This window comes from Labeo rohita, unplaced genomic scaffold (assembly GCF_022985175.1).
Source record: "Labeo rohita strain BAU-BD-2019 unplaced genomic scaffold, IGBB_LRoh.1.0 scaffold_90, whole genome shotgun sequence".
Classification (NCBI taxonomy): domain Eukaryota; kingdom Metazoa; phylum Chordata; class Actinopteri; order Cypriniformes; family Cyprinidae; genus Labeo; species Labeo rohita.
In genome coordinates this window covers 397,563-411,017 of record NW_026129854.1, presented here as the reverse complement: position 1 = coordinate 411,017, position 13,455 = coordinate 397,563, and the positions used below count along the sequence as shown (strand labels likewise).

Below are 13,455 nucleotides of genomic sequence, written 5' to 3'. Positions count from 1 at the left end.
GTTATTTGTTATGTTTAGTTCTGGTAAATCATGAGGATCATACTGTGCACACAAAAATCAGTTTTGATTCTTAACTGACGTCTCATATATTAACGATGATATGACAACCATCACCACTGTCAAACAAAAGATCAAGATAATCAGACAAACCCAGACTGTTATCCAGAAAGAACTGATAATTGCTGAGTATGTTTGTACCTGTTAAGAAAAGGTAATATAACAGATTGAAATGCTCCTCAAGTTTCTTAATCCAATAAAAATCATCATAAAAGCACTTGGGGACAAGATAGAAAATTACCAAAATTTCTGTGAAAAAATTATTTTCTTGCTAGACCATTGAAATTATAGCCAAACCAAAGTGCTCAAAACTAGCCACTTCAAAGGGCCCTTCGGAATAAAAGGATTTCAACTGGTACAACGGATGGACACTTCAAACCCCCATGATCCTTTGAGCAGATTCTTTGCATGAGTCTCCGTATGGGCACGGGATGATGACGCAGAAGGACACTTCAAGAAACAGTTGTTTGGTCCCCTACACCCTTCAACCCTTTGAAGCATCCACCTGGATGATGCAACGGCAGCCATATTGCACCAGAATGCCCACCACACACCAGCTTATTGGTGCAGAGGTGTGAGTGATTAGGATGATTAGGATTCCATGATGGTCAGAGGCCAATGGGCAAATTTGGCCAGGATGCCAGGATTACACCCCTACTCTTTTTCGAAGGACATCCTGGGATTTTTAATGACCACAGAGAGTCAGGACCTCGGTTTAATATCTCATCCGAAGGACGGTGCTCTTTGACAGTATAGTGTCTCCATCACTATACTGGGGAGCACCCCCTGCTGGCCTCACTAGTACCTCTTCCAGCAGCAACCTAGTTTTCCCAGGAGATCTCCCTTCCAGGTACTGACCAGGCTCAACCCTCCTTAGCTTCAGTGGGCAACCAGTCTTGAGCTGCAGGGTGATATGGCTGCTGACTGAAGGGTTGAGCCCTTCTGAATGGAAAGCAGGGTAGGAGACCTCAAATATGCTTATTTTAAATTGTGTAACAGTGCCACCTAGTGGCAGATAGATGTTAGTGCAGTGGTTCTTAATCCTTAATTTGCATGCCTCATATGCATGGCTTTTTAGGATCTTGTGACCAAGAATCACACCTGGCCGGAGATAGGAAAAACATTCTCACAGACCCTAAGGAAGACACACCCCTCAGAAGCAGAACAGAATTCTTCATAAATGTTCAATCTTTCTCATAATATAAGTGATTGCTGTAAAATTGAGACCATTTTACCAATCACAGAGAGACCTTTACAATGCTAATAAACATGAAGGGGTAAAACTAGAGATTCACAAGATTCTTCATATGTGGTATATAGATATTCTTAGTGAACTTTCGGTTAAGCTCGTTGGGGGAGAAGCGTGAGAGGGGAGAGGGGGGTCATCATTGAGCAAGGAGGGAACTTTGGGCAAAGTGGTGTCATTTGCTCTCTTTGAAGATCTCTTCTCCAGATCTGTTTTGTGTTAGGTTCCTGAAGTTTTATGAGGAGATCATTTCTGGTCTTCCATCCTGAATCTCCTGCGTCACCCAGCTCCTGTTCTCCTGTGTTCCCTCCCAGCCTCCTTCTTCCACCTTCTCTACTAAAACCAGTCAGTTCCTCAGCATTGCCTCCACTGGTTCCTACCAGTACCTCAGTCAGCACCATCTAAACACTCTAATTTATCTTGGGCCTTCCAGTCCCCAACTCCCTCTTGGCATGAAAATCCCTTATTTTCGCCTCCAGCGTCCGAGTCTGGGCCCATCATCTCACTGGTTCCACTGGCTCCTTCATTTCTCCGGCTCCACCTTTGTCCTCAGTCGTTCTGGCTCTGCTGTTGTCTTTTGGGTCTTTGCCTCCACCTCAGTCGGATGAGCTGTCAGCTCGACCTTGGCCCCTGGAGCCACGGGGCTCTTCGGCTCTCCGTCTCCTTCAATCGGCCCCTTGGTGTCGTTAGCCCTACAACTACCATGACTCCTCCCTCCACCAAGTCCACTGTTGGTCTTCTTCCTGCCTGGACTCTGGATCTATATCTGGTTCCACTTGCTCCTGGCTCCTCCCAGGCTCCCCCTCCTTTACCTTGGTCTCCATCCATCATCTCCCCAGATACTCTGTTCTCTGTGTAGGATAGTCCCTGTTTTGTTCAGTTCTTTGCTGGTTATTTGCTTTACATGGTGTTTGTGCTAAGCAATTCTCCTGTGTTTATTCCTTATGGATTTAATTTTGGATTATACTACTTTGCCATGTGCTTAATATAGCACTACACGTTACAAGGGATAAATCTATTTTCATGAAATGCAAGTGCATGTCTGCAGCCAGACCCTATAGGTAATTTCTGCAAAACCCAGTAGATAGCCTCACAGACCACTCCTGCATCCTCTTTATCTAAGCAGTCAGTAACACCCCAGCCTTTGAAGCTGTATTCAGACGATAAGCATTCATAGTTCACGTCTTTCAGACAAAAAAAAAAAAAAAAAAAAAAAAAGAATTAAAATAAGAAAATAAAATTTGGATTTAAAATAGGATTAAATAGGGAAGAGTGGGGTAAAATGAGCCATTTTTTAGATAAGGGAAAATGAGGCAGAAGTACAATAAAAATATCTAAAGTAATTTCAGGGTGTTTCCTATCATTTTAAATGATCAGAATATATCTGTCAGATCCCCTCACGTTAGCATAGTCTTGCATTTGTAGACACATGCATTTTGCTGTTATATATATTAAGAAAGTACAAATGCAAATAATATTATGTAATTTTAAAGCAGTGGTATGTTTACATAGGCTTTTAACCAAACAGAGCCCAACACTGTGCCTGACACATGGAAAAACAGCAATGTCCATAAAATGTACATGATTCTTTTCTTGTTGGAAACACTATAAAACAGCAAAGCAAGATGAACACCGTTGGAACCTCAGAAGTGAAGACCAGGAGACTCTTACACAGGATTCTTTGATGGCAGTGATACATTGTAGTTTATATACATTTAAAGGGAAGTGCTTAGGAATGGAGACAAAGGATGTGGGAGATGAACTTAAACAAAGCAAGCAAATGAAGTATTCACATATAGCAACCCGGCCCATTTCACCAATCCTAATTCAATTAGCACAACTATTCAAAGACTGGTGCAGGGGCACTAAGAGCCAGACAAAAGTTGAGAGAATCTCAGTCTCAAACTTATTTGACTTACAATAAAGTGAACAGGAACTGGCAGGAATCTCTTGCTACAAACTTTGTTTAACAGAATTGTTCATCTGGGATCATCATCTTTACCATAACTGCTAAATACAATGTATTTCCCTTAGACTTTCATGTGATGGTTTGTCAGTACGCAAAAGCAGCAGATCTACAACAGATTATACATTTGTAATCCCACAACACAATTCATGAAGGTTCTTACTGAAAGACTTACAAACCTTCTTGCTTTCATTTAGATATTTTCTAAATCAGGTCAGTCATTGTGAGATATCACTTACATGTCCAATCCAACCACTGCCCAATCCCATTTGAGGACTACCTTAAGTTTCATTTCAGGAGAAACAAACTCAAGAAAAACATATCCTGTTTCAGTGGCAGTTTAAGTTTGCCACAAAAACCTCTCACACAATGCAAAGAGGATGTTCGCAAGCCATTTCTCAACACTGCACTGAAAATGCTAATTAGTAAACCTTACTTAAAAAAAGCATGCAAACCGATTGCCTTGAAAAAACCAAGTAAAGTAAAATAAGAACAGTATTTTGTACTTACAAAGGTTTATTTAGTGTTGTAAACTTACACGCAAGTTCTGGTAACTCAGAATCACTTAGTTGCATTTACTTGAACAGAAATCTAATTTACTTGCTAAAACCATGCAAACCGATTGCCTTAAATAAATCAAGTAAGCGTTACTCTGGTGCTAGAGTAATGCTTACTTGGTTTATTTAAGGCTATCGGTTTGTGTGGTTTTAGCAATAAATTAGATTTCTGTCCAAGTAAATGCAACTAAGCACTTAAATTACTAACTAGTAATTTAAGTAGTAATAGTAACTAGTCTAGTAACTGAAGTGCTTCAAAAATCCATTACAAATTAATGAAAACAATGTTCCATTCATATGACACATACATTTAAGGCAGTGACAAAGTTCAAAGTTAAAGGTAATGTATTTTTTAAATGGTTTTCAGTGTAGTTTTAAATACAAACAAACAACAATCTGATTTAGGGTATGCTTAGTGTAAGAAGTGGAGGTAGCGGTAGGAGGATGAGTTTAAGTATGGCACTAGGTAGGCTGCACACGTTGCCAGTGGTTTATATATAATTAAAGTTCAAAAAGTCACTTTAGTTTCAGGGTTTTGTTCTGTCCAAGTAAAGCACCACACTTTGAATGAACCTCCAAGTGTTTTTCATGGTATTAGGGCAATCCAAATGTAGCAGTAATCCAAATGTACCAAGTGACATTCCAGAAACAAACAGCTGATGTAGATTCTACAGACTGTTCTTTGCAGTACCACCCTGAACAATGATGGCAGAAGACACAGGGTCAAGACAGAGAAGATTTGGAGAAATACATCATCTTCAATGATGGTCAGCAATCCAACACATATTAGTGTCCAGACTGCATCAACATCAGACATCTGTATAAAAACCAAACAAATAAAATATTAAGTAGGGAAATGTGGATGGTTATTTGTCAGTGTTATCTGTCCTGCCTGGTTCACCAAAAATTTTAATTTGTTATCATTTACTCACCCATGACTTTTGTTCATTTTGGAATGACATGAGGGAGATTAAATGGCATAGTTTTCTTTTTTGGGTGAACTAGGTATATAATCAACAATAATCTTATAGAAGTATCTCAGTAATATAAGAGCAAATACAAATTACATTTTCCCACAATTAAGTGCTTGCTTAAGTTGTATTTTTTTTTAGAACTTACAAAGCAGTTTAGTAGTAGAAGTATCTGGGGTAATCGCAAAATGAAACAGGAAGGCCTGAGATGGGTGTGCAGTGCTGTCAAATCTGGGTTCTAGAAGTAAAAAAAAAAAAAAAAAGAAAAAAAGAAAAAGTTTAACACATTCAAATGTTACAGTACAAATGTTTTTGTCAAAGTTTCAATAAAGAAGTCATTGTTTATTTTAAAATTTTGAAAACAATTAACATAGCAACATACATTTTAGGGGCTGTAGGGTGTGAAGTGTCCTCCTAAATCTGCAAAAAAAAGTGGTTACAGGTATACTGCATATGCAGCATTTTTTTTTTTTAAATAGTGTAGGACAGTGATTAAAAAACAAAAAAAACTGCTGTACTGCTGTGTATTAGCTTGAAATATCTCACCTCCAATGTACTGAGGCCTGTGCTGATGAGACCGCTGTTCAGAGAAGGCACTTGCCACAAACACTTGTCCTAAATATGACAAATAAAAGTAAGTTTCACTAGTGTTGTGGCTTCTAGATTACAGAAACATTCATTCCTTGATAGTTGCATGTTTTAGAAGGGTTACATTAAGAAAGAAAGAAAGAAAGAAAGAAAGTATCCACATTTCTATACATATCTATTTGAGGCCACAGTCATAAAATCAATTCAAAAGCAGCATTTCCTCTGTATTACTGTAGAAATAACAATTACTGTCAGACAAAGAGCTCATTTAGTTTAAACCACAAATGTTTAATCATGCAATGGCAATAATTGTGACGTATTAAAACATATATGATGATAAAATTGTAAATTGAAAAATTAACTTAAAATCAACATGGGTTTGCTTCATCAACTCTGGGCAAAACAGAAAACTAACTACAAAGTTTTACATTTGTGACAGTAAAAAAGCATCTAGTGTAAACAGAATCACTTGTCTTTTGTCTACTTTACATGCAGCCCAAGTACAAAATAGGCCTAAGTCAGTTAAAATTAGCAGCAGACAGAAAGACACATCTACACACAATTATTTTTTTGATAACTTACCTTAGTATCTTTGTCCAGCGGTAAAAATGCAAGCAGTCTCTGCTTCTTTTCCCAGTTTCAGCAAATTCTTCGCCAATTTGCTGGAGCCAACTGATGTCAGCACAAATTCAAAACATTGCTTGTTGCGCATGCTCTAACTGTCCTAATTTCTTCTTCTGTGGTTTTGTTGCACATTAGCAACACATTAGCGCACTGTTGCCTCTCACTGGTGTATTCATGCCATTGGTTTTGTTGTGACTACTTGAATATTTTAAGTAAGCCTTACTCAAAGCAGCAAGTGAACTGTTTTATTCGCCTTGAAATTAGCTGTAACTTGATAAAACCTAGTAAGTAGAGCAACTAAGTAAAGATAACTAATTATATACAAGTAAGGTACACTATTGGATTTTACAGTGTGGTGTATGTACATAAAAAAGTCTGTGCTCAAATAAACATGAAAAATAAGCAAATATAAGTTTATGTTTTTTTTATTTTATTTATATCCACGAGAATCTGGGTGTTGGCATTTCCGTAACTTTTGTGACCAGAGATGGCTTTAAAACGGATTTGAACATGACCCAAACAAAACACTCTCAGCTGATTGGTGTTAACTACAATGCCTTTGCTGCAGATTATTGTCACATATATTATTATACATAGGCTTTTATGTACTGATAACTGGGTCTGAAAAGAAATGTAAGAGTTACTGCACAAAGTAAGTTTCATACAGTGCTCATAAGTACTTTCCAAAAAAAAAAAAAAAAAAAAAAAATTGGATTAAAACGCAAATAATATATTTGTCACAAATGGCTAGGTTTTCATGTAAGGTGGTTAAATATTGCTGGGCCGCAATTCAATAAATAAATTCACATTCACTGATAATTTTTGTGTAGAAATGATGTTTAGAAAACAGAAGTGGGTAGTCAGGAAAAGTCAGAGATGGAAGAAAGGAAAGTGAGAGCAGAAATGAAGGCAAGGCACGAAGTTGAAACTGTGGAGTGAGGAAAGAAGAGGAACATGTAGATGCAGAGTACAACTATTCAAATTACGCTCAGTTAAAGTTTATAGAAAACAGAAAAAAGTTTTAGAATGCTGTTACATTATGAAAGTTTCTTATTGTTAGCCTGGTTGTTGTCGCAAGTGTTATAAGTCACATTTTTAATGTGTTGTAGAGTTAATTTTGACCAATATACTGTGAGATTTAATCTAATGTAATAACACGTTCTATCAGGTAGTTAGAATTTTTAGCATAAATTGAGTGAATTTATGTGTTTTACTCCTGTAGCCTTAACCTATTCCTGTAGCCTAAAGCTATACATTGTTGGGTTTGCTAAATATGTTTGATCGATAATATGAAATTATATGTTAATAAACCGTGAGTTTTAAAATGACTAATTAAGAAACATGATTTCTTGTTTTGTTTTGTGATGGCTTATCAGTATGCAAAAGCAGCAGATCTACAACAGATTATACATTTGTAATCCCACAACACAATTCATGAAGGTTCTTACTGAAAGACTTACAAACCTTCTTGCTTTCATTTAGATATTTTCTAAATCAGGTCAAGCATTGTGAGATATCACTTACATGTCCAATCCAACCACTGCCCAATCCCATTTAAGAACTACCTTAAGTTTCATTTCAGGAGAAACAAACTCAAGAAAAACATATCCTGTTAAAGTGGCTGTTTGAGTTTGCCACAAAAACCTCTCACACAATGCAAAGAGGATGTTCACATCTACTAATTAAGAAACATGATTTCTTGTATTGTTTTGTTGATAAATCAGGGATGGCTACTTTACCTAAAAAGATGTTTAATCTCAAAATGTATATTGGTATATGTGACCCTGGACCACAAAACCAGTCATAAGGGTCAATTTTTTTCAAAATGAGGGCAATATTTGGCCGAGATACAACTTTTTGAATATATGGAATCTGAGGGTGCAAAAAAAATATTGAGAAAATCGCGTTTAAAGTTGTCCAAATGAAGTTCTAATAATGCATATTACTAATCAAAATTTAAGTTTTAATATATTTACAGTAGGAATTTTACAAAATATCTTTATGGAACGTGATCTTTACTTAATTTCCTAATCCTTATAGAAAAAATCTATAATTTTGACCCATACAATGTATTTTTGGCTGAGCTCAAAGTTATCAAAGGTGAAAAAAAGGTGCTCCACTGCCTGAATTCGCCCCAATAGTTGTAAATCAGGTGGCACTCAAGATTGATAAAAGAAGTATATCCAATATCTAGTTTATGCCTAATGGATAGGATCGTTCTCATATAGATTTATTAAACAATTACCTTTTGTGAAACTGTGTCAGTTGTCAAAATATAAGCTAATGTCTTGTTTTAGTGACTTAGGCTACTATTTTTTATTATGACTTACTATTCTTTCAAAACGAGACACCACTGCTGCTGTTTTTGTTAAAGGCTATTAAAGGTTAATGCTTCTGAATTTATAACTGAAAATTGAATCTGTTTTTGTGAAGACTGAATATATTTAATAAACATCTGAACAATTAACACTGGTGAGTCAAAGAAGAATCAAACTGACAAAGATGTATAAGAAATATTTTTTATTTTCGAAGTGCACTTTCAAAATTAAGCATTTTTCATTAATATTTAAATGAAAAGTTTACAATCAACTGAAAATTTTGAGAGAATTCGCTGCAGAATGAATAACATTCGTTTAAAAGAAAAAAAAAAGTTGACTGAATTTAATAGATTCGATTAAACTAAGTCAATATACTGAAATGCCTGTAGGAAACTACCTGAAGCAAATATAACTGTGCATTCAGATATACTGCGGACGCACTACAAATCTAAAATTGTAGTCATTAGGACAAGGGTTCGGCAGACCCATACTGCTGTTATTTGGAATCACCGCAATGTTGCTTTTGAAGTCTTGGACATGAAAGACATTGTTTTTATTCTTACAGCTGAGAATCAACCTGTTGCTGTAGCCAATGGTGCTAGCATATATGTTCTGATTACCATTTGCGAGAAATCTTGCAACAGGAAAAGATGTACATGAAATACCATAGTTAGAGCATTCCTGAGCACTAAGAAACATCTGGGCTTGCCACTGGACCTTTTTCTCTTTGTAAAGAGCACTAGGGTGTGCCGGAGTGGAGAAGGATTGGATTCTGTTATTCGGGACATATCTTTGGTTATAGTTGTAATTGTTGTACCGGATATTGCTTGGGTATTGTGGGACAGCATGTGAGACAGTTGTGTCATTGATAAACAGATCCCACTCATCTCCAGTGTAGATTCTGGGTAGATACTCACTACTCATGTTGTCCATTTGCTTTCTGATCTTAGAGAAGGGCAGAGCATTGAACTGAAAACCTCTGAGCAGACCAGCTAAGTACAGTCTCTCTTGTTTCTGATGGAGAATGCTTGAGGAAAACTGTATTTCATACAGTTTATCCACTGGGATCAAGAGAAAGCGGATGTGTTTCACGAGACTGGCCTGTTGATCTGAACTAATCTCATCACCATTGTCTTGGATCCATCTCTCCAGAGCTTCAAGAAGAAAAGCTTCATCCTTCACAATCAGGTCTGAGCGCTGCAGCAGAGCGTCCATCATGTGAAAAGATATGGTGCTCCACACTGGAGAGTTTATGAGGAACTCACAGTTCCAGGAAAGATACTGAAGGACGTTCTCCTGCAGAACAAGGTCACTTGTGCGGACGCCGTACTCGTACATGGATACCTGTGTACGGAAGGTGTTGTCTTCAGGAATGAGCAAAGTGAAGACCCTGCCGACATCCCCCATAAGCTTCTTCACTCCAAAGATAAACGCCAGCTGATGCAGACATTGAGCCGAAGTGATGGAAACATCAATCTGACGTGTGTACAAATACCTGAGCAAAAACAGATACTGTAAGTGTCTTACACCAATAATATAATCACAGCTGAAACTCTCAGTGAGTCAGTTGGATTGAACTATGAAGTGGTCTTCAGAAATTTACCTGAGAAAAGCAGAGACATGAGGATGGCAAGTGTGGCTAACATCCACTGTGAGGTTTCTGGAGCCATTTGTTATGTTTAGTTTTGGATAAAACATGAGGATTGTGCTGTGCACACAAAATGTCAATTCTGCCTCTTCACTGACATCTTGTACATTAACAGTGAAATCACAACCATCTCCACTGTCAAACAGAAGACCAAGATCATGAGACAAACCCAGACTGTTATCCAGAAAGAACTGACGATCGCTGGTTACATTTTTACCTGCAAATGTAATGTAACAAAATAGATTAAATAATACGAACAACAGACATAAACATGCAAATATATCTAGTTGTCGAATTTCTTACCACTCTCACAGACCACTCCTGCATCCTCTTTATGTGAGCAATCAGTAACACCCCAGTCTTTGAAGCTGCATTCAGACAATGAACTCTCTGAGCCTTTACAGTTCATGTCATCCAGCCAGACTGGACCAGAACCTAAAAAAAATCAATAGAATTTGGATTAAAAATTAAAACAAGTATTGTTATCACAGTGTGTAATAAATAAACTGTGCTGTGGAGTTCATACCTTCACCATAACGTCCTCCAGACATAACTGAGATCGCTCCAGGAAAACCCAGCTGACGACACACCACTTGCGCTTCTGCCATGTCCCATCCGTCATCACAAACTGTACCCCACTGTCTATCATGGTAGATCTCCACACGACCAGATGAAGGCTCATTCCCCACCAATCGCACTCTGCCCTCCTGTTTTGGCTGTTTTAGTTTGTCGTCTTCAGCCAGTGACAGAAGATTTAGAAGATGACAGAAATGTAGAAAATCTAGAAAATCCTCCAAATACAAATAAAATAACAAAGCAAGGTTTTATTTACTAACCAAACAAGCTCAGACGGTGTCCTGAAACGTAAAGAAACAGTAGAGGCCACAGAAGGTACATGATTCTTCTTTGGAAATACTGCATACAGCAGCAACTGGAACACACTTCACAACTGAATGAGTTACAAGACACTTTTCTTGTCCTTTAAATAATGGCCAAGTCAAGTCAGCTATTGTGAAATTTGGATAAAATGCTGTGTGATCACATTTGAGGGCTACCAAAAGTTTCATTTTTGGCAAAATGCTATGTTTAGAAAGTTTCATTTCTGCAACATATGCATTTAAACAAAAACTGTCCGTCAGCATGCCTGGGCTAAGGTCAGACACACGCAATATGTCTACACAGGATGCGAGTGACATGATGCCACTGTCGTGTCCGGTGTAGACACGGTGTATGTGAGATCAGTCAAACCAAATTCACACAGTACAGAAAGAAAATGATTAGTATATTTTATATGTGTTCTACCTGACATAGTCAAGAAGGCAGTTAACCAACTGCCAGCACCTATGATCATGGACAAGAAAGTCACCCACCAGATCTTTGGCCACTTACTTAGATGGTCAGGCTGGAAGACCAGCTAAAACCAACTATTTTCATCTTAAATCAGCTAAGACCAGCCAACCATCCTGCAGCTCTTGCTTAATTAGGGTTCCCAGTCAGTCTTGCCCCATCTGGTCCAGTTCCCCAGGCAGCTGATTGAACTGTTCTGTCTAGACCAGCGGTCAACAGACTCGGTACTGGAGGGACGGTGTCCTGCAGAGTTTAGCTCCAACCCTAATTAAACACACCTGAACCAGATAATCATGGTCTCACTGGGTATATTTGAAACCTCCAGACAGGTGTGAGGCAAGTTGGAGCTGAACTCTACAGGGCCTCCTGGATTAAGTTTGGTACCCCTTGTCTAGACCCACCTGGCTCTTCTGCTCCTGGTCCTGCCACAATGCTTTCTCTGCCCAATTTAAAGCCCTTTTCTGACTGGGTGTACATTCACTGTCTTTTCATCAGTGTGACCAGCCCTCTAGGCCTCCCTATAATGCTGGTCAGCTCTGGGTTCTGGATTCTGCCCTCTCCTTATTCTCATTTGTTCATGTTTTCTATGTTTGTTTGTCCTGAAGGGCAACTGTTTAGTGTAGCCCCATCGCTAATCAGACACAACTGAAAAGCCTAGCCTAGGGCTATCTAGGCCTGCTCCTGGAGGGCCACTGTCCTGCAGAGTTTAGCTCCAACCCCAATTAAACACACCTGAGCCAGCTAATCAAGGTTTTACTAGGCATTCTAGAAACTTCCAGGCAGGTGTGTTGAGACAAGTTGGAACTGATCTTTTCAGGACAGTGGCCCTCCAGGACAGAGTTTGGACACCTCTGGTCTAACCCATGTCTTCAGAATTTCTTGGAAATTACAGGCAGGTGTGTTTGAATAGGTATGGAGATAAACTTCAGGAGCAAAGTTGCTAATTCCTGTACCTTAGCTGTGTTTGAAATCATTCCTATAGACTCATTCTCTATTCCCTACATTAGTCCACTAATTAGTCCAGTTGAAGGAGTGAATGTAAAGGAGTGAACAAATTTAGACACTGAGTGCACTGGAAGGGCCGGCACTTTTGGATAGTTTGTGTTTTCTGTATAATAATCATTTAAAACAGAGCAAACTGTCAGCTCTAGTAGTAATAAAAAGATTTATCTTGAACTCTGACAAGGAAACTAGCATGTTACAACCTTAATTATACTACTTAAAAATGATTTAAAAAGAAATGTATACCTGTATGATATTATGCTGTACCTATATTGGATAAACAGTTTGGAAAATTGATGGATGATTTAACCGCAGGCGCCATCTTCTGACAAAAGGCGGGAATTCATTCAGCACAACCCTCACAGTGCATTATAGGTATTCTTTAGCTGTTGAGAGAGCTCTTTCATATTTCTTCAGAAATGTCTTTATTTGTGTTCTGAAGATGAATGAGGGTGTTACGGGTTTGGAATGACATGAGGGTGAGTACTTAATGACAGAATTTTCATTTTTGGGTGAAATCAATAACGTACATCGTAAGGTAATTGTCAGCTAAACATTGATCTCCATAACGGTGACCATAATGTTCTCTTCAGTGATTTTGTTGGTTAACATCAGTTGTCTTTACTAATGGTCATTACCCAGTTAATCGCTTAATTATCTAATTAACTTGCTGCAGTGTCACTTTTAACACTCGAACATGCCGCGTTCCAGACAAGGTTGGATAAGGAACGTAAGTTTAAATGTTCCACTTCCAACTTAAGTGAGTTCCAGTCAATCACACATCACATCAACATATTTCTGTCAATTATGTCAAAAACAGAAACACAAAAAAAACAACAAAATGCTACCTTCCGTTTTGTAAACAGCTGACAAAAAGTTAAATTTAAGGTATCATTATATAAACAATGTCTAATATTTTTAGGTTTTGACAAAATGCGCAGAGTGGGGGTCCCCAGGGCCAGCACTGAGAACCGCTTGATTGTGGACTTAAATAAACTTAAATAAACAAATAAGGGAGAGTTAATTTAACACTGGGGTTTTTGTTGTGTACTTATCACTATAATATTTTTTACTGTTAGTATGTACAGTATTCTAGGTGGCACATTGCTTTCGGAAAACCACTTACTGGCT

At 38.0% G+C, this 13,455-nt stretch overlaps 1 protein-coding gene across 1 annotated transcript; it reads right to left on the bottom strand.

Annotated features, from left to right (window-relative positions):
• Nucleotides 1-8,514: 8,514 nt before the first annotated feature.
• LOC127162344 (galectin-3-binding protein A-like) lies at nucleotides 8,515-13,416 on the bottom strand. Its single transcript, XM_051105135.1, has 5 exons — nucleotides 10,812-13,416; nucleotides 10,502-10,708; nucleotides 10,279-10,410; nucleotides 9,931-10,192; nucleotides 8,515-9,822 (listed from the first exon to the last, which is right to left on the bottom strand). Exons 1-5 carry the CDS (start codon nucleotides 10,894-10,896, stop codon nucleotides 8,748-8,750), a joined length of 1,761 nt encoding a protein of 586 aa, XP_050961092.1. The 5' UTR covers nucleotides 10,897-13,416; the 3' UTR covers nucleotides 8,515-8,747.
• Nucleotides 13,417-13,455: the final 39 nt, after the last annotated feature.

Bases quoted from the DNA above. Each gene is read 5' to 3' on its own strand.
- LOC127162344 (XM_051105135.1), bottom strand. From the start codon at position 10,896: ATGCAGTATTTCCAAAGAAGAATCATGTACCTTCTGTGGCCTCTACTG. The intron at 10,709-10,811 runs GTTAGTAAATAA...CACTGGCTGAAG, and splicing joins ACACCGTCTGAGCTTGTTTG to ACGACAAACTAAAACAGCCA. The intron at 10,411-10,501 runs GTATGAACTCCA...GATTTTTTTTAG, and splicing joins TGGAGGACGTTATGGTGAAG to GTTCTGGTCCAGTCTGGCTG.